This window comes from Stenella coeruleoalba (assembly GCF_951394435.1).
Source record: "Stenella coeruleoalba genome assembly, chromosome: 15".
NCBI classification, from domain to species: domain Eukaryota; kingdom Metazoa; phylum Chordata; class Mammalia; order Artiodactyla; family Delphinidae; genus Stenella; species Stenella coeruleoalba.
Window position 1 is genome coordinate 79,428,576 of NC_137161.1, and position 20,105 is coordinate 79,448,680.

At 54.5% G+C, this 20,105-nt stretch overlaps 1 protein-coding gene across 2 annotated transcripts in view; it reads left to right on the top strand.

Annotated features, from left to right (window-relative positions):
* The first annotated feature begins 7,423 nt into the window (after positions 1-7,423).
* POR (cytochrome p450 oxidoreductase) overlaps positions 7,424-20,105 on the top strand; it is a 76,600-nt gene continuing 63,918 nt past the window's right edge. The window contains exons 1-3 of one of the 2 annotated variants that reach the window (XM_079946349.1): positions 7,424-7,452; positions 15,271-15,421; positions 16,817-16,987. In XM_079946349.1, the coding sequence (XP_079802475.1) occupies positions 16,980-16,987 (8 nt within the window). In that variant the 5' untranslated portion in view covers positions 7,424-7,452; positions 15,271-15,421; positions 16,817-16,979. Of the gene's footprint in view, positions 7,453-15,193; positions 15,422-16,816; positions 16,988-20,105 lie in introns of those variants that run through there. The other variant, XM_079946348.1, reaches the window with a different exon arrangement.

A 20,105-nucleotide genomic window follows, 5' to 3' on the forward strand; every position in this document is an offset into this window, starting at 1 on the left:
CGCTGGGACAGCTCAGGCCTTCCCAGGGCCCGGGGCAGTTGGGACACAGAGGGCCCACACAAATACACACACACACAAACACACACACATACCAACACAGGCACGTGTAAACACGGACACGACACTTGGAACTCACAAATCTGGGCCCTTACCCACACATAAATTCAAGTTCAAATAGGTAGGTACCCACCCACAAAAATGCACACATATGTGGTTAAGTCACACACCTATGTGTATTCGCACACGTACACGCACAAAATTGTGCATAGGCTGGTCTGTGCCCCAGTACATGCTGTACATACATGCATGTGCACCTGACACGTCACAGAGCAAGGCAAGCCCTTGGGTGGGAACCCCTAACCCTCCCTCCTCGACCTTACCTGATGTGACCCTAGCCTCCCTCCCCAATCTCATCTCCCACCACCCTCCTGCTTTCCCCAAACAGACTGCTGCTGGCACGACGTGAGATGACCAGACAGCTGGCAGGAAGCTTCTGGAGATGAGTGAAATCTTTAGCAGCAGGGCAGCAGGAAAAGCCCAGCGGGCTGAACCTCCCTTCCAAGTGCCCATCACACACTGCCCGGAATTCCACCATCAAAGCCATTCCTGTGGGTTAGGCTCCTCTGACATTGAGGTAACCCTGGAAAAGATCCGGAGTCCAGCCCTCACATTGCACTTGGGAACGTGAGGCCCAGAGAGGGGAAGTTACCTGGCTAAGGACACCCAGTGAATCCATGACAGGGCCAGCACCGAACCCGGGTCTCCTCACTCCTGTTTGCTCCGCTGTTCTGGTTGGTGGGTGGAATGGGCTGGCGGGCAGCTGGGATCACAGGCAGGCCCAGGCAGCGGCTCTCACCTGGCCCAGCTGAGCCCACTCGGCTGTGCTGACGCCAGGAGTGGTGGCAGGGGGTCTCGGTCCTCACAGGGTGTCCTGAAGCCCCCTTCAATCAGACTCTGCTGCCGAGGCGGGGTGGCCTCGGTGTACGAGAGCTCTCCGAACCCTTCCAGGACAGTGGCACCTCTCCGGAGAGATCAGGCGCTCAGAAGAGCAGGTGAGACCCCTTCTCCCACCAGGCTGGGCCAGGCCATGGAGGCAGGACACGCAGGACCCCTTCCCAGCCTCATCTGCAGCCTGGGGTCTCCCTGGGGAGAGGAGAGCAGAGAGTCCCCACCCGCCCCTACCAGGGCTGGACGGGACGGACCTCCACCTCTCCTGCAATCTCATCCGCACCTCTAGGGGATTCCCTGGCGGTCCAGTGGTTAGGACTTGGTGCTTACACTGCCACAGGCCTGGGTTCAATCCCTGGTTGGGGGACTAAGATCCCGCAAGCCGCAAAAAAAAAAAGCTTACCATCCCCATGTCTAGCTCCCCTCGCCGGGACCACACCCCCATACACTCATCCTTCTGAAGGGAGATTTCGGGGGAGGCTTTTAGGGCACAGGAGAAACGCTCCCCCCCACGAACCCCAGTGCGGCCCCTTGCCCCCTTACCCTCTGCAGTGGCCAGACCTCGCTGGGCCTCACCTGGGAAGAAGTGGGTCAGGGTGACGACGAAAGCCCCCAGCAAGGTGGCGCCCCACAGCACCCACACACGTGGCCACAGCAGCGAGCCCACCACCTGCGCTGCACCCCGGAGCGCAGCTTGGAGAGCGATCGCCCCTCCCCAGGGCTCGCACCTCGGCCCTACCCCGTCGGGGGCAGCAGCCTCCCGGCCCAACTTCGGTCATCCGCAGGGCCTCCCACTCCGTTGCGCACCCTTTGGTTAGGGTCATGGGTTGTAATGTGTCCTCCCCACCAAAATATGTTGAAGTCCTAACCTCGGTACCTGTGAATGTGACATCATTTGGAAATAGGGTCTTTGCAGATGTAATTAGTTAAGATGAGGCCATACTGGATTCAGGCGGGTCCTAAACCCAACGACTGTTGTCCTTAGAAGAAGGCCACGTAAAGACACAGGGACACAGAGACCCACAGGGAGAAGACAGCCGTGTGAAGACGGAGGCGGAGAGGGGGTGGATTTGTCTATCAGCCAGGGGGCGTCAAAGATCACTGGAAGCCACCAGAAGCTGAGAAGATGGGAGAAAGTGTTCCTTCCTAGAGCATTCAGGGGAAGCATGGCCCCCTGGACACCTTGATTTTGGACTTCCAGTCTCCAGAACTGTGAAAGAAAAATGTCTGTTGTTTGAAGCCACCCAGTTTGGGGCATTTTGTTACAGGCCCTAGGAAGCTAATACGGGCAAGGTCGTCTCCCCAGACAGCTACATTCAGTACATCACCATCCCGCTCAGAATCCCAGGAGCCCATCACAGCCGGCTCCCCCACCCCTACCCGGGCCCCCGGACCCCGCCCCTCGCCATCTCTCCACCAACAACGTGGTCAGTTCCACAACATCCTGTGCTCATTCGGTGGCAAGGAACGGGGGGAGGTGAGTAGAAGAGAAATGACATTTTGAACTCAGGTGACTGAGTCCCTACTGGAAATAGGGAGGCCGGAAGAGGGAGGTGGACTGCAGGCAGGGGTGCGAGTGGGTGTGCCATTTAGGGCTGTGTGATTTTGCGGTCACGAGGTCACGAGGCAGAGACTGCTTGAGGCCTTGGAAAGAGATGGTGCTAGAACCCAGATTCTGAAGAATATAGACTTCAGCCCCGGGCCCCAGGGAGAGGGAAGGGAAAGCTGGAATTATAAATTGAGCCCAAGGAAGGAGCTCTGATCAGAAGGCAGAGGGGGGCCTCCAGGCTCCAGCTGCCTCTCCTGGCTATGAGGCCTTGGGCAAGTCACCTGCCTTCCCTGAGCTCAGGGAGACTTGCCTGCGCCACACAGGGAGATTATATAGGTAATAAAGAGGGAGGGGGGTTCAAACCATGCTTCTTTCTAGTGTTTGACCTGGGGGCAAGGCACGCATCCTCCCCTGAGCTTCCTTCCCTCACCTGCCAAGTGGAAACAGTCATCCCTATCTTCAGGGAGGTTGTCAGAGGCACCTGACATGATGTGAATGCAGCTTCGAGGGGTGGGGGAAAGGCTTTTATCAACTGTGGCAAATTGCACCAATTCAGGTGGCCTTCTCCAAGCAGGTGCCTGTGTATTGCACCTCAGACTCCGTGAAAACGGGAGCTGTCTGGCTTGGGCTCTCATCCCCAAAGTCTGCATTCACTCATTCACTGAACATCTACTGAGTACCTACTAGGTGCCAGGCTCTATTCCAGGTGTGGAGATGCAGCAGAGAGCAAGGTAGCCAAACGCCTGCCTTCAAAGAGTTTAATAATCTGTGTGTCAGGGACAGGGAGGAAGAGAAAGACAATTAGCAAACAAAAATAAACAGAAAATAGTAGCTAGTGATAGGGTGGTGCAGAGCATCAAGACAGGACAATGAGGCATAGAGAGGGGTAACCTTAGATCAGGGAAGGCCTCCTGGAGGAGGTGACTTTTCTGCTGAGACTTGATGGAATCCAAGGAGCAGCCATGAGAGGATCAGGGTGCAAGCATTCCAGGTGGACAGAGGGACAAGAGCAGAGGGCCAGGTGGGAAGGGTGGAGCATGGAGGAGAATGGCCTGGGGTGATGCACACCGTACGCGCTCAATCGATGCTGGTTGCCCTGGGAATCTGCATGTGGGCATCCTGGGCTGGGGAGGCCACACCCATGCTCACGGCTTGGTTCTCTGAGCCCAGATGACCTGTCCACCTGGCCCACAGAGAGCTCATTGTCAAGGGCCATAGATCCTGGGAGCCTGAGCCTTCACAGTGCCCACCCTCACTCATTTGTTTCATTCATTCATTCATTCATTCCCTTACCAAATAGTTACTGAGCATCTGCTACATCCTGGGCCTCATCCCAGGGGCTGGGGCACAAAGAGGACCACGGTCCCCTCCCATCGAGGTCTGATGAGGGAGATAGAAACCACAGTAACCCCGGGAGGCCCCAGCTCTGGGAGAGACATCTGCTCACCCCTGGCAGAGCACAGACAAGGGAGCAGCCAGCCCTACAGCACCCAGGGAAGGTGTCCCAGAGGAGGTGATCCCCGAACCTGGCCTGGAGGGCAGGACTCCCCAGAAGAGAATGTGGAGAAGGACATTCCAGGAGGAGAGGACAGCCTGGGACCAGATACTTGGCCAGCCCAGAAAGTGTGGTATGGAAGGGCCCATGGGGCCAGCACCGAGAGATCGATGTGGAGAGGCCGTGGTGGCCAGGGTGAGAAGGGCCCTGAGGGCCAGCCTAAGGAGTCTGGACTGGATCCTGTGGGTGGTGGAAACCTCCGTGGGTTTCCCTGCTCGGGTCACTGTGGGGGGGTCTGAAGGGAGCTGCACACATTCACGTGGCTGAAGCCGGGCTTCTCCCCTGGGGCTGCCCCTGCCTTCCTCGTGTACCCAGGGCTCACGGGGCTGGAGGAGGACATTTAAGTGTGGGCAGAGCTGGCCCTTCCATGTGCCTGAGCTCTCTGCCGAAGCCGGCTCTCGGGATCTCCCTGGCCATGTGATGGGGCGGCCCCTCCCCCGTCCCACCCCCCACGCCGTCTGGGCATTCCTGTGGCTGGCAGAGAAGAAATCTAAAACCCCTGAGCCTTCTCGTCTGTTCTTTGTTGTTCACTCCCAGCTGTGGTCCCTCTTCTGTTAACTCCCAGGGCTCCAGGTAACAGAAGTGTTACCTGCCATTACAGGTGAGGTAGGGCAGAGCTGAACTCCCCACATGGAAGGATGGAGCCCAGGTGTCCCACTCCCCAGATCCCACCTGCCCCCAGTTCCTCCCCTCTCCGCTGTCTGAGGAAGTGGGCAAGTGGAGAAAAGGAGGGTTTTTCAGCCTCACTTCCTGAGGGCTCTGCCAGGGTGAGGCAAACTCTCCGCCATCCTGGCCGTGGCTGCTGGGACAGCCCCGAGCCCACGTCCCTCGAGAAATCAGCTGGCCTCAACTGCAGGTGTCAAATCCTGCTAACCCAGTATCCCTTCTCCTTATCTGGGATGTGAGGAGGGACAGGAGAGACCAGGACCTCCCCTGGGGCCTGAGGGAGCGGGCGGTAGCCCCAGTAGCAGCATCCCGTCCCCGTCACTCTTCCTTCCCTGGATGAACCCAGGGATGGGCGGAGGAGCAACGGAGTGTGTGTATGAGTATGGCGGCTTGGGCAGCTGGAAGGTGGATGCATCGTTGTGTGTGTTCAACGTGGGAGCAGGTGGGTAAGTTTGAAGGTGCGGGTGACACTGCCTATTAGACATTTCTCCAGTGGAAAAGGTCCTTTCCCAGGCTGGTTCGGCCTAGGGGCACTGATGGCTGTGCGGGAAAGGCCCTTAGATCCCCTCTGGTCCTGAGAGGAAAGAACCCTTTCCCAGGGCTGCACAGGGAGTAGAGGCAAATCCCACACCCCAGCATCCCATTCATCCCCAGAGACTTTCTCCCATGAGTGAAAACCGCCCGGGTCCTGCCCTGCCCTGCGTCGGCCTCCACCCAGGCCTCTCCAGTCAGTGTGGCTCAGTCCCCCTTGGTGTTCAGCCAGCCCTCTGGGATGTTTGAGGTGGAACTCTCTGCTTGGAGTCTAGCCTTAAGCCTTCATGCTGCAGTCCCAAGTCCTGATGGAAGAAGCCCGGGTCTCTCCGTAGGGCCTTGACCCCTCCCTTCTCAAGGGTGCCAGGCCCTTCTGGTGGCTTCTGCACCTGGGAGAGGGTCAGTTTTCCTGAGAACCAAGGTCTGATGGGGTCAGGTTCCGACTTTCACTGGGAGGCTCCGGGTGGTATTAGGTAACAGTTCCAGCCCTCTCCAGCCTTCGGGAGCCGGCCCATCCCCCTTCACCTGTCCCGAGAGGCTGAGCTAGGTCAGATTGAGGGCAGAGGATGGTGAGACCTGGCTTCCTCCCCCCCGCCCTGCGGGGCCCCTGGGCCTGGCACCCCGCGCTGGGAGGCAGGGGCTCTCGCTCCCATTTTACGGATGAGCACATCGAGGCTCTGGGAAGGAAGCCACTTGGCCAGTGAAAGCAGAGTCTTGCTGAGCACCCAGGTCTTCAGCCCACTGACCCTGCCCTGCTCACAGCCAGGAAGGGGGCTTGCAGAGAGGGTGGCCACAATGCCTGCTGGGTGTGGCAGGACGGACCTGGGTCTTCTCAGAGCCCTGTGTGTGCGTATGTGCAGGCATGCGTCTGCATGTACGCGTGTTTCTGTGTGCATTTGTGTACATGTGTGTATGCGTGTGAATGGGGTGGGGGACCAGATTCCTCCATGAACCCCTCCCCTGCATGGAGCCCACTCTCCCCCTTCCCCTCACAGAAACTCGCTCCGCCACCCCGTCAGAGAACTCCCTCCCCTCCCCCGCTCAGGAGCCCCTCCCTTGCACAGAACCCCTTCCCGACATATATATAAAGTTCCATGAGGGACTTCTCTGGTGGTCCAGTGGTTAGGACACTGTGCTTTCAGTGCCAAGGGCGTGGGTTCCATCTCTGGTTGGGGAACTAAGATCCCGTAAGCTGTGCAACATAGCCAAAAAACAACAACAAAAAAAATTAAGTTCCATGAGATCAGAGCCTTGGTTTCATTCACAGCGTTATCCCCCGTGCCCAGAACTGTTCTTGTTCTGCCAGTCCTGGCACACGGCAGGCACTCAACAAATATTTGCTGGATAAAGGTAGTAACTCGTTTAATCATTGCAACGATCCTATGAGGTAGGAATGACTCATCGCTGTCGTCATATAGTAAAACCGACACGCAGAGAAGTAAAGTAAATCATCACAAGTCATACCATTAAGAAGCGAGGATTGAACCCAGGAGACAGATGCCGAAGCTCTGGGTTCTAACCTCCGTGCCAGCCCGCTGGGTACGGCCGAGGTCCGCTCGGCTGCAACGTGGCGGCGCTGGGAGTGTCGTCATCAGCTGGGGACACAATTCCTGGCCGGTGCCCAGCCTGCTGAGCCTCTCTTGCGGGTCCGCTGGCCCCTCCTGGTCTCACCCCTCCTCTGCAGCGAGAGCCTAGCTGTGCTCCCCCTTAGAGTGGATAGGGCTGCGCCCAGATGGGGACACAGAGAGACAAAAGGAAAAGTCCTGGGGAGAAGTCCAGAAGGTTCCTCGCAAGCCTGTGGAAGGCAAAGGGCCAGCTTCTAGTACAGGACAGGGAGAACCAGAAAGGTAGGCCAGGGTGTCTGCTCCTTCCGCAGCAGAACTTGGTGCTGGAAGTGTGTGTGTGTCTTCTGTTGGGAGAGGTGGAGGAGGGGCTGCCCAGGCGGGGCTGAGCTCTGGAGAGGGAGGGACCACAGGGGTGCTGCCCGTTCTCTCGGGTGTGGGGGGCACCGGCATGGCCATCAGGAGGCCGGCTTCACTGTGTGCCCTTGGCCTCCCAGTTCAGGTCACTCAACTGCAAAACGAAGGTCATGTTGCCCACCGCGGAGCCTGCTCTGGGAGCTGCGTGGACTGGTACAGCGGCCGGGGGGCCCAGCTGAGGATGAACCGGCTGCCTTGGAAGACGGTGAGGTCCCGTCACCGAGGTGAGCGGACAAGGGGTGCTGTGAAGGCTGAATCTGATGTGCTGTAGGGTCCTGAAGACCATTGACTCTCTGAGAATTTGGGCAGAATTGGGGCAGATCACAGTCTACCTGGGCCTCGTCCACATAATGCTCGGCTTCTGTCTATTCCCTACTGTGTGAACTACACCTAGAGCCAGGCTGTCTCTCCTCTCCTCCCTCCCCGCCCTACACCCGATGTGGTGTGCTCCAAGGACAAAGAACAAGATAAACTCAAGGGACCAGTATTGCCTGAACAAAGATTTACAGGACTCCTATCACTGTGTCACAGTGTGACCACTGCCATGTCCCAGAGCCCTCCCAAGCAGCATGCCCTGTCCCTTTCCCATCCCATATAAGGAAAGACATTTGCCATGTTTTTCTCCCGCTCAGCACACTGAAAGTATACATACTCTGCCTAGTCAGCAGATGACTTGCAGGTTCCCCGGGTATAAAGCCAGACCAGCAACCCATGCTCACTGTCGACCTTCCCTGGCTACCAGAAAGTTGGCCCGCTGTTCTTGCAGCGACCCCTCTCTTTAATAAACTCTGTCTTCCTTACATTCTGCCTTGTGCCTGGAAACTCTTTTCCAACCCCCGCTGGGACAACGACACCCGAGTCATCCTTTGCGGGCTGTACTCCCTGAGGGCTCTGGGAGGGTGGTAGGTAATGGGGGCAGTGGTGTCAACAGACCGCACCTCTCCTGGGGTCTGGATCACTGCTCGGAAGCAAACACAGCTCCAAGGTGCCGCCCTTCTTCAGGCTCTGGTCCCTTGTTCAGGGCTTTGCTGGGAATTGCTGGGTCTCTGAGGATGGAGAGTGGGCCCCACCCTGGACCCGCCGGTGCAGTGAGAAAGCTGTGTACACAGGAAGAAGGCCCACTCGAAAACCATGCTGTCCCTTTCTCGGCCGCCTTTGCCCCAAGCTGGCCGGGGAGGGGGCGGCTGCGTGTTACCATCCTCTTCCTGCAAGGAAGAAGCCAGATGCCCAGAGATGAGAAACACCAGGGGGGAATCAGATCTCTTTTTGCCTCATTGGGGGCCCACCCGTACTGGTCTGGGGTCCTCAGAGGCAGAACCAAAGACCCGAAAGTATCCTATCTGGTCTCCCCTTTCCAGCCTGCCTGTACCTCATCCCCCATTCCTGTCCCCTCTGATCAGTGGACAATGGAGTGACCAGAACACAAGGAAACAAGCCACAGCTCTTCCCAGCTCTCACCCCTTTGATGCCGCCCCTCCCCCTCCCCCTCCCTCCCCCCCCATCACACACGTTACCCTTTGTTCGTCAGCTCATTCAACAGATGTTTAGGAAGGGTCTGCTATGTGCCAGGCGCGGGTGCACAGGATCAGCTTACAGGCTGGAGGGGAGAAAGCCAGTAATCACACAGCCACACAAATGAATATCTAATTACCAATCGCGGCAAGTACTCTGGGGTAAATGAACATGGTTCAGTGGGGGGTTTAAACTGAGGACCCTGGCTGGCCAGGTAGAGGAGCAGGAGTTCACAGAGGACCCTGAGCAGGACATGAGGAAGAGAGCATCAGAGGGTCACAAGCCACAGAAGGCGAGGGTGGAGGGGCATTCAAAAGGGCCAAATGCCGCTGAGACATTGAGTAAGATGACAGAAAACTGTTCTTGGGGTAAAGCACAAACTTCTTAGTATGGCCATCAAGACCCTTCAGGATGGCCTCACTGAGAGCTCCACCCACCCCCGGCCGCAGCAGTCACCGTGCCTACCTTGCAGTTATTTGCACTGTCCTCCCTGCCTGGAATTCCCTTCTCGTCCTGGCAAATGCCCAATGATCCCACAAGTCTCAGCTCAAAAGCCACCTCCTCCGTGAAGCCTTCCCTGACTACCACCCCTCTGGTAGAGCATGTCACTACATCCTTGGGTGTTCCCTTAGCACTTAGTGCAAACCTCTGTTGGAACACATGGCAGACCAGTTGGGCCTGCCCAATGCCCTCTCCCCTCATCTTCCTGCGGGGAAGCAATGGTCCCAGCCCCAGCATTACATTGGGATGGATCTAATCTGATTATGATAATCCTATGGTCTACTTTTCCAGCCTCCCTTGCAGTTAGAGGTGGCCGTATGACCCAGTTCTGCCCAATAAGACATGAATATAAATCTATTGCAGAAGGCAGGGTTGGAAAACCTTTGCCTTCCACTCTTTATTCCATCTTGAACACAGATATGATGCCTGGAGCCATGGCAGCCATCTTGAGGCCATGAGGGAAAAGTCAAGGACATTACAGAAATCTTGGTTCTGATACTATTGAACTGCTGAGCCAAAGCTAGCAGCAGACATACTTGGACTTCTTGTTTTGTGTGAGAAAAAAAGCCTTCTTCATTTAAGCCATTGTTGATTGGGTTTTCGGTTGCTGGCAGCTGAGTGCCTCCCTAATAGCCAGTACTTTACAATTTATTTGGTTGCATGTCTCCTTTCCCTACTTGAGAGAAGGGATCCTGCCCCATTTGTCTTCAGGGCCTTCCAATTTAGCAGGGTGTTTGGCAGTGAGTCGGGGCCCAGTAAGGGTCCATTAACTTAAGATTTCTGAGGACCAAGGCCACTCCCAGGTGGAGGTGGAAACAGCAGTAACTTCAGAGTCTTAGTACTAGAGTTGCCAGGTAAAATACAGGATACTCAGTTAAACTGAATTTCCGATAAATCATGAATAATTTTTAAGTATAAGTAAGTCCCTTGTAATATTTGTGATATACTAAAAGCTATTTATTGTTTATCTAAAATTCACATTTAACTGAGTAGCCTGTATTTTTATTTGCTAAATCTACTTAGGGCTATTTTCCACAAAGCACCCTCACCTGTGTTCAGGGGCTCTTCAGTGGGCGTGGGTGGCGGGGCCTTATCCACAAGGGGAGAGGCTATTCCTGGGGCCAGAGCTTGGACAAAATGGGATGAGAGGACTCTGGGAGCCTCACCGGCTTTCTGGCTGCAGAATGTGTAAGAGTGAGGCTGGAGAGAAGCCCCACTGTGAGTAACAGCCATTACCAGGAGGACCAGTGGGATATATGGAGATGTTGGGAACAATGGATCAGACTTTCCAGAAGGGCAGTGCTGAGACCAAGCCCTTCATGTCCCCTGGCAGAGGCAAGCATGGAGCCCTCCCCACACTGGCCTGTGGGTTGGAAGTACTGACGAGTTGGTGTCGGGTCCACCCTGCTTCTCCCACTCCAGGGCCTCTCATACAACCCACAGCATCTCCTGTCCTGCTTGTCAGGCTGCCGGGTGTCTGCCTGTCTCCCTATGTACCGGCCAGTCCCTTGAGGGTTCTTTCTTCACGGCCCCCCATCTGGTGTAAAATAAAGGGCTCCGTGATGAAATGTGGAACTTGAGGCCAAGGCAAGGGATGCAGTGCCAGCTGCCTTCAGCCCCAGCTAAGGGTGCTCCTGGGCTCCCTCCCTGACTCCTTCATTGCTCATGCGGTTCTCAAAGGGTGCGACCAGCCCCTCAGTCCCTGGCCTCAAGGGCTCCTAGGCCTGGAGCTGAGTCTCAGAAAGGAGAGGAAGCTGGGTTCCTTGAAGAGCCACCTAATAATACAGGGGTTGCCATCTGACCCAGGCAGGCCTTCCAAGATCATTGTAAATGCCAGGGCTACCACTAACAGGGCCACCATCCTGGAAATGTCCTGGGAGGCTGGAGCAGCTCCCTCAGCGCAGGCTCCTGTGGCTGGGCTCTCCAGCCTTTTCACCTGGCCAGCTAGGTCCCAGGCTGTGCTGAGGGCCTACTGTGTGCTCACTGTTGACCAAAAGAAAAACACACAACCTAAGAGTTGTAAGTTTCAGTTTTTATTCAGGGGGCTTACTGAAGACTATAGCCCGGGAAACAGCCTCTCAGTAGTTTTGAGGAGACTGCTCTGAACGGGTAGTGGGGAAGAAGCCAGGATACGTGTATATATGATTTCGGCTGCAGAATACATACAATCAAGTATACCTTTTGGTAAAAGGTCACTGCTAGTCACAAGAAACAGGTATCTCAGTTAATGGTTTTAGTGCTTTTTCTATGTCTGGGAACGTGCAAGAATCTGGGTCCATTAAAATTCTTCCTGAGATGTATCTAACTATCTAAGTGGCCTGTTTTTTCAAAGAACAGAGTGCCTCATCCTGTTCTTGGTGTTGAATTCCTTTTGGGCTGCACTGTAGGTCAGCGACTGCAGTGGCTAATGACTTGATCCTTGAAGAACTGGATGGTGGGCAACATTCTTTGTTTTACATCAGGTAGGATGTGGATCCGCTCAGAGCCTGGGAACAGACCTGGTTCTGGTCCAGGCCCTGCCACTGACAACCTGTATAATCTTCAGCAAGTCACTCCAACTCTCTGAGCCTCAGTTTCCCCCTCTGTAAAACAGGGATTATAACTACCTCCTGGGGTTGGTTGCCACAGTGAAAGGTTTGCTCATGCAAAAATAGTCTGTAAGCTGTAAAGAGAGGTGGATGAAGGCGTGGACCATGTGGGCTGGGGAGTGCCTCTCCCATTGATAATAATAGTCTTCCCTCACTCTAGGAAGGACAGGTAGGAAAATAAGATCTCGATGGCTTAAGTCCCAATATTATCTATTGCTGTATAACAAATTACTCCCAGATCTAGCAGCTTAAAATAACAAATATTTATTATCTCACAATTTTTGTGGGTCAGAAATTTGGGAGCAACTTCACAGTGCGGTTCTGCTCAAGGCCTCTCTTGAGGTTATAGCCAAGGTGTCATCTGAAGGTTTGACTGGGGCTGGAGGATCTGTTTCCATTTCCCACTCATATGGCTGTTGGTGGGAGAGCCCAGTGCCTTGCTGGCTGTTGGCAGAGTGCTCCATCCCGTAGCACACAGGTCTCTCCATGAGGCTGCTTGAACGTACCCACAATGTGCCGGCTGGCTTTTCCCCCAGAGCTGGTGATGGAAGAGAGAGTAAGGCAGAAGCTATGATGTCTTTTATGATCCAGTTTTGGGAGGCACAAATCATTCTTTCTGCATATTCTACTGGTCACGTAGGCCAGTCCTGGTACAGTGTAGGTGGGGACTACACGATGACGTGAATATCAGGACACTGGATCATTGGGGGCCATCCTGGAGACTGGCTACCACAGTCCCCTGCTCCAAGATTTATACAATCACCCCTTCTCCTTCGTATACCAGGAATCTGGCCATCACGTTCCCCTCCCCCTTCACCCTCACTCTCTCCTTCAGTCACCAAAGCCCAGGATTGGGCCTCTACAATACCTCTTTCACCAGTTTCCCCATTTCTCTCCTCTGTTCCCACCCAGGTAAGATCCTTGTCACTTCGATCCTGAACACTCAGGCTCTTCTAATCCAAAATGTACATATTGCATAAAACTTTTGTTGGCTCCCCAGGATACACAGATTCCTGGGCGAGACACTCAGCCTCTGCTCACCACTCCTCGATGGACCTAACTTGAGCTTCACCAATGTTCTCTAAGCAAAGTTGTACCCCTTCATTGACCTTGTTAGCTCTGCCTGGAACACATTCTTTTTGTCTGTCTGTAAAACCCCTAGGCATCCTTCAAAACCCATATCCCATAACCCTTCTCTAACTGCCCGGGACAGTTAGTCTGTCCCTCCCCAGATACCCTCAGCCTCTGCTCACAAGCTTGCAACCATCTATTGATAATTACCTGCCAGGCTCTCCCTTCACAACTATGAGCTTCCCCAGGGGAAGCACAGAGTCTGGCTCATCTCAGGGTCCTTACAACAAAGCCCAGGACTGGGCACATCTGCTGACTAGTGCTGGGAATGATGCAGGTAGGGGCTGGAGAGATCAGACAGGACACGTTTAGCTGTGAGTAAGAAAACCCAACTCAAATTGGCTTAACAAATGAGGACCTTCATTATCTCACACAGAGAGAAGTCCAGAGGCAGGTGGGCAGTTGGTGTGGTATGACCAGCAGTTCAGGAACTCTCTGCTGTACGATCCCCATCATTGGCTTTGTCCTCGGGCCAGTTCCTCTCATGGCCATAAGAAGGCTGCACGAGTTCCTATGTCACCAGTGGACATGACTATATCCGGAGGCAGAAAGGGGCCATTTCCTCTAGTATCTTTCTCTTGGGAGCCAGGAACTCCCTCCCTGCAGCCTCCCAAAAGACCTCCCCTCCTGCTTCATTGGCCAGAGCCAGGTCATGTGTCACTCCTAAGCCAGTTGCCATCAGGGAAACCACCTGGGCACAGGGGCTATTGGGAGGCAACCAGCCAGAACGAGAGGGAGTCACAGCCTGACCATGAGAGGATGTGGGGGACAGTTATGGATGGAGCTGGGAAATGGGGAGAGACTTTGGCATGTTTAGATCAAGCAAGGTGAGAGGTTGAGGAAATAAAGTTGCTAGGGATGGGTCTCCAGACCCCTCCCAACCTAGTCATCTTTCTATTCATTCATTCATTCCTTCAAATAGTGATTGAGTAGCTATGTGCTAGGTCCTGGGTCAATCCTATGAAGTGAGTATTATTATTTCTATCTTAGAGTGAAGAAACTGGGCCCAGAGATGGCATAATTTGTTCAAGTTCCCAGAGTATGTGGGAATTGTCATATCTGTCTGGCCCCTGATGCAAAGGTCTGAGTCCCCAAAGACAGAACCACAGGGGGCTGGGGAGGGTGTGTGTCCCGAATGGGCCTCACTCCCCGGGGCCCTGACCAGCCCCCCAGGAAGCCCGGGCCTGGCTGGATGGGGCTTCTATGCTGTTTGTAAGGGGCCAGGGCCTCAGCCAGGGCAGAAGCTGTCTGGGAATCAGCTCCAGCCTCAGCTGCTCCTCACAGGGGCACTTGGCGGGGGCGGGGTGGGGGGCATTTCTCAGATACGATACAGATACACCAGGCTCCACCCCTAATCCCTCACGGCATACCTCTCTGTCCCATAAAAGGCCACCATGGGCTCAAGCCCTGGGAAGGCAGGACGGTCCTCAGCCCAGGACCTGCCCCAGGTGGTTGGCCCTGCCCAGGGCGCCCACACGTCCAGCTGCCCAGGTAGGTGCTTTCTCAGCATGGGGCAGGGTAGGGTGGAGGGGGAGGGGGCCAGAGGCTAAGCGCCGGAGGTGGCAGTCTTGCTGCTCCACCCCTCCTTGGCCCTCCTGGGAAGCCAGGTTCAGGGCAAGGAGGACAGAGAGCAGGCTGCCTGCTCCTGGAAGGTCAACCAAAACTGCGAGTGAGAGCGGCTGAAGGCAGGAGGCGTTGAGGATGCAGAGCCGCTGGCTGGGCTCTGCCCTGCCCTCTGTCCTGTCCCAGTCTGGGGGTGGGGGGCCTACCCCCCACCCGTGTCCAGACCTAGGGGTGCAGCAGGGAACGTCCTGCATACGGATGCTGAACCGAAGGCTCTAGTCACAGCCCTGCCATTCATTTACTCTGTGACCTTGGGCAAGTGCTTCAACCTCTCTGGGCTGAGTTTTCTCATCTGTACCATGGGGAGGGTGCCTGTGATGATCCTGAAGTCTCTTCAGGGCTGACCATCTCTGCTTTAAGTTCGTGGTGGGACTGGGTGTGGGTGGCCCGCCCTCCTCCACCTTCCGCCCCATCTGCTCTCACCCTCATCCCATCCTGCAGCCATTTCTGACTTCCAGCCTTGGGCCTCCAGGCCAAGGACTGGAGACTTTGGATAACTTTTCAGGGCCTTGTGGGGCCCAGATCTTCATGGTCATCTTCTCTCTTCCCCGGAGGCAGGCCGAGCAGGCATTTTTATCGGAGAGAAGGGGAGTGGAATGCCCAAGGCTGCACGACTGGGGAGGCAGAGGACTGGCCTGTGAAGGGCGTGGGGCTGAGTCCCTGGAGAACCACCCCGAATTTCTCTAGCTCTGTGCTTCCTGGACCACCAGCAGCATGCAGATATGTGCACCTGCCCGGCGCCTGGCCTCCTGAATGGGACTCCTTGGCATGCACGGTACCTGGGGGATTCCTCTGCCGAATAGTTTGGAAGCCACTGCTCTGGAAGACCCAGGAAGGGGTAGGTAGTGAGACTGAGTCTCCTTTGCAAGCAGCCCTACAGAGATGGATGGGGGTGCCACTTGCAGCCTGGGAGGCTCCTGGACTCTCTGGGAGGTGGGCACCAGCAGTGTCTGGAACTGGGGGCCCCCAGGTACCCGGCTTAGGCCAGGAGTTAGGGTGTTCTCTGGAGACCTTTCAAAAAGGGGAGGAGGGAACTTCCCTGGCGGTCCAGCGGTTAAATCTCCGCGCTTCCACTGCAAGGGGCGCAGGTTCAATCCCTAGTCGAGAAACTAAGATCCCGCACGCTGCGTGGCATGGCCGAAGGAAAAAATATTTTTAAAATAAAAATAAAGGGGAATAAGTCCTCAATAAATATTGATCGAAAAAGATAAATAAATAAAAAATAAAGGTGGGGGGAGGATGACCTCGACAAAGGAGGCACCCTCTGCAAAGCAGGGCCAGTGGCCACGTGCAGGCTGGGCAGCCCAAGGCGAGGAGGGAGTTTCTAGGGCTCCTTCCTTCTCCTGCTAGACACTCATCCCTCTTGAAAAACACGTTCTGGGGAATGAGGCCAGAGTTGTTTTAATTTCCTGACCTACCACATCCTTTTCTCTTGGCAGACTTGGCAGAGCCAGTGTTGCTAAAATGATTAAAATAATCCTGTTATCATACCCCTGGCTCCGCACAAGAGGCTCTCCTTCCTTGTGAGGCACTACCCACCGGAAGCGAAGGGTCTCTCACAGGCCCCGGAGAGCTACCTCTGGGGTTGAAAAGTCTCTCTGATCCCAAATGTGGGCAAATCCCCTCACCCAAGAAATTGCATTGAGGCCCGTTTTGCAAAGAATCCTGTGAAAAATAAGCCTGAAAAGCAAAACCCAAAAACAGTGATGGGCGACAAGGGGATTGTTCCATTGGCTTTTTCTAGAGAGCTGTCCTCCAAACTCACTGGTTCTACTGGTTCTGCCCCAGAGCTCCAGCCGTGGTCTCCCCCAGGCAGAATGCTAAGCTGGGATTCACTTCTGCCCCTCTCCGCCTCAATAGAAACAATCAACCAGTTTCCCTCATACCCAGACTCCAAGCATTCATCTTTAGAAATCAGAGAACATAATAATATCTCAACAGATGATTTCCCCTCCCATTAGCTTGTTTAATTCTCAGACCCACTTTGGAAGGCGGCTAGGTTCACCCCCATTTTACAGATGAGAAACTGAGGCCCAGAGTCAGAGGCAGATTTCCACGAAGCTAAGTCGCTTAACTTTCAAGATCCCCATTTGCTGACAACAGTAATATATGTGAAATGATCACTGAAGATGCACGAAGTGAGTTTTACCTTTCTGTCATTACAAACCATCCAACTGTGAATTTATTCAACAAAAGAAACAAGTTCTGGAAAATCGTATTCTTTTTCTTGAAGGGGACTCCTGTGAAAACTGCTGAGGTCCTGCCAGTGTCTCTTGGGGAGGAAGTGGCAAGACGGAGGCTCCACGTCAGCGATCTTTCCCTCCACCACCTCCTGTCCTTCCTCCTGCCCCTTTCTACTTTCACCTCATCTTGTTGTTCCTACTGTTTTCAAGGCAATGGGTTGGTATGTTCTACTTGCCTTGTTTATCCGCAAAGGTGGGTGGTAGATTCATGGGAAATAATTGGGATAGATATTCTTACTTTAAAATAAGCCTGTAATCTCTGTTACGGGGGATTAGACTAACTCATATTGTAAAAGGTGGAAATTACACGGGGATGGATGTCAGCTCATTCAAAGGGAAACTTAAGCCCATCAGAGCTTTCACAGATGGATGGGCTGCCTGAAAAGGCAGTGAGTGCCCAGTCACGGAATGTGGGCAAAGAGAGGCTGGAAGTCATTTGTTGCTGAAGAGGTGATTGCAAATTTAGGGAGGCAGGTGTTCAGGCAGATGCTGTGTAAGAGGGGACCTGAGAGTCTGCAGGGGGCAAAAGTGAGGAAAGAAACCAACCTAGCGTGCAGGTGAGTGAACACAGGAGAGGAGGTCTCAGGATTGGGGTCGGGCTTAGAAGCCTGGATGGCCTCGGCTGGGGGGCATTATGTCAGCCCAGTGTCCCCACATTTGGGGCAGGTGGTTGTCGCCAGGGCTGCTGCTCTTTCTGACTTTACTCCCAGCTCTTCTCTGCTCCCGTTGTAAGGTTTTCATTTCTGTCTGCATCGTCACTCTACCCCGACCCTGCCGGACACAGTGTAAGATACCTCTATGTTTCTCCAGCCAGGATCCAGGAAAAAGTATATCTGCTCATTACCTTATCACAGGTGCTACACAGGTAGAATTTGACACCGGGAGGGACCTGATAATCCAAACCCTTCATAAGCTCTCAGCTAGTCTGCACACAGAGCAGGACAGAGCCTCCGTTCCCTCATCTGTGATACAGGAACAATAGACCCCAGCTCTTGGGATTGGGTGAGGTTTTAATTAGATCTGTGGTCCTCAGACTTCAGCCTGCGTCAGCATCACCTGGGGGGCTTTTGTTAAAAGCCAGATTTCAGGATCCCCTCTCCCCCAGAATTTCTGATTCAGTAGACTTTGGAAGGAGCCTGAAATGTGGCATTTTGAACAAATTCAAAGGTAATACTGATGCTCCTGGTTTGGGGACCATACTTTGAGAATCATTCAACTAGACCAGTAGATTCTCTATCTTGGCCAGGAGACCACCAGCCCCTTAAAGCCAGGGACCAGCTCTAACTTATTTCCATTTCTGCTAAGGCCCATGGTAGGTGCTCTCAGGAAGTGCTGTTGCACTGAATGTAGATGGAAGCCAAGCAGGCTCCTCCTCAGAGGCTCTTTCTCAATGGCTGTCCCTGGGTCCTGGTTGCTGTGTCAACAGCTGGAGCAGCAGGCAGGCGATATGGGGAACGTAGTCACGCGGATCTTTGCAATAGTGAGGAGGGGGCGGAGGGCCTGACCTAGCAGCACGTGGACAAGAATGCGGAGGTAGGCAGGGAAGACGTGGCTTCCAAAACCTCCCATTACAGAGCCACCCTCCCATTGGCTTTGCAGCGGCCCCAAACCCAGGAATAATTTAAACTTTCGTTGCATAACAGAGAAAGGAACAAAGGGAAGGGGGCTGGGCGGGGGAGGGGCTCATATGTAGGAAACAGGAAAGAGGAAGGAACCCTGGTCCCTGAGAGCCAACAGACGCTTGGCTACTTCATGCCCATTAACTCATTTAATCCTCACCCAGACCCCAAGGGGCCGCATTACAAGGACCCACAGTACCCGTCCAAGGTTACACAGCTGTCTGGGCCTTGGCGGTGTCCAGATTGGAAATCCAATCTGCTGTTGCCAAGGGCTATGTTTGTTCTTTCATTTCAGGGCTGCCTCTTTGAAACTGTTGAACTTTGGACGAGGTTAGAGCACTAGGAGTGTGGGGTGGCAGGGAGGCTGTGAGGAAGGTCTGGGGACATTTTAACACCCCGGGGGGGCCAGGCCAGTCATCATCTGAGCTTCTCCTTCAAAGCAACCACCCCCTCCTCTTTATCTGTTTTTGTGTTTGGATCCACCTGAGGTGTGCCTTGCCGTGGACATGCCACCCTCACCCCTGTTCTGGCCAAGTTAACCCCATAAGGCAGTGGTTCTCATATTCCAGTGTGGATAAGAGTGAAGCTTGTTTAAAATGTCAATTTCTGCCTTGCCTCTGGAGAGTCTGGTCCAACGGCTGGGGGTAGGGATGACCTAGGAATTGGCAGTTTTAATAGGCCCCAGGATGATTCTGATGTAGGGGACCCGTGAACTGCCCTTTGAGACATCCAGCCAGGGCCTCCGCTATCTCCTGTACTTTCACTGTCCCTTCTGGAAGGCCCCAGGTTTCAGTGACTTCTCGTTCTAGCGCCCCTGCCCTCTCGTCCTCTCAGCTGTTCCCTGGGAACAATTCACGTTGTCGCCAGACACTGTCTCCAGACAGGATATCCACAGCTGCCCCCCCGCTGGCCAGCTCACCCTGCAGCCAGCAGGCCCCCACGCACCCAACTGGCTTAGTAAGCCCCGCAGCCAGGGCCTCTGCTCTTTCTCATAAGGACCTGGCTCCTGACCAGCCGGGGAGCCTTTGGGCAGGCTGAGCCAGCTGCCCCTGACATCAGAGGGAACTAGGACGTCTGCCCTTTGTAAAAGAGGTTTGGGCGGAGAACCATCCCATCAATGGAGAAAGAACAGACTTTGGGTGCACCAGCCAGATGGAGCTGCTTTATTTCGCTGCCTTAGTTTCCTCATCTGTAAAATGGGGGCAAGACCAAGTGCTCATCGGAGAACTTCAGGAGGCTCAGAGTCCCCCTAGGCACGAGATCAGGCATGAGATTTGGCCAGAGCTTAGAGGTTGGGGAAGTGCGTCTTCAGGCTCCCTCCCTCTGCTCCTCTCTGACAATAAGTCTCACCTGGGTCCTTGCCTTCGGCCCTGCCGTCACAAATACATCCTTTGGTCATCACCACGAACCTCAGAACACCTGGGAGAAGGGGGGGCGGGACAGGGTTTTTCTCCCCATTTTGCTGATAAGGAAACTGATTTCTTATCCAGGGAGGCCATGCATCTGGTTAGCAGTCAAAGCAGAATTTGGCTCCTGATTTCCAGATGGAGGTTCTGTGCTCTGTGACTCTGTGCTCTGGTGACTGCCGCATCCCTGGCTCTATAAGTAGACAGGGCAGCCCCTTTCAACACACCTGGAGTGAGTTCCTGCTCAAGGCAAG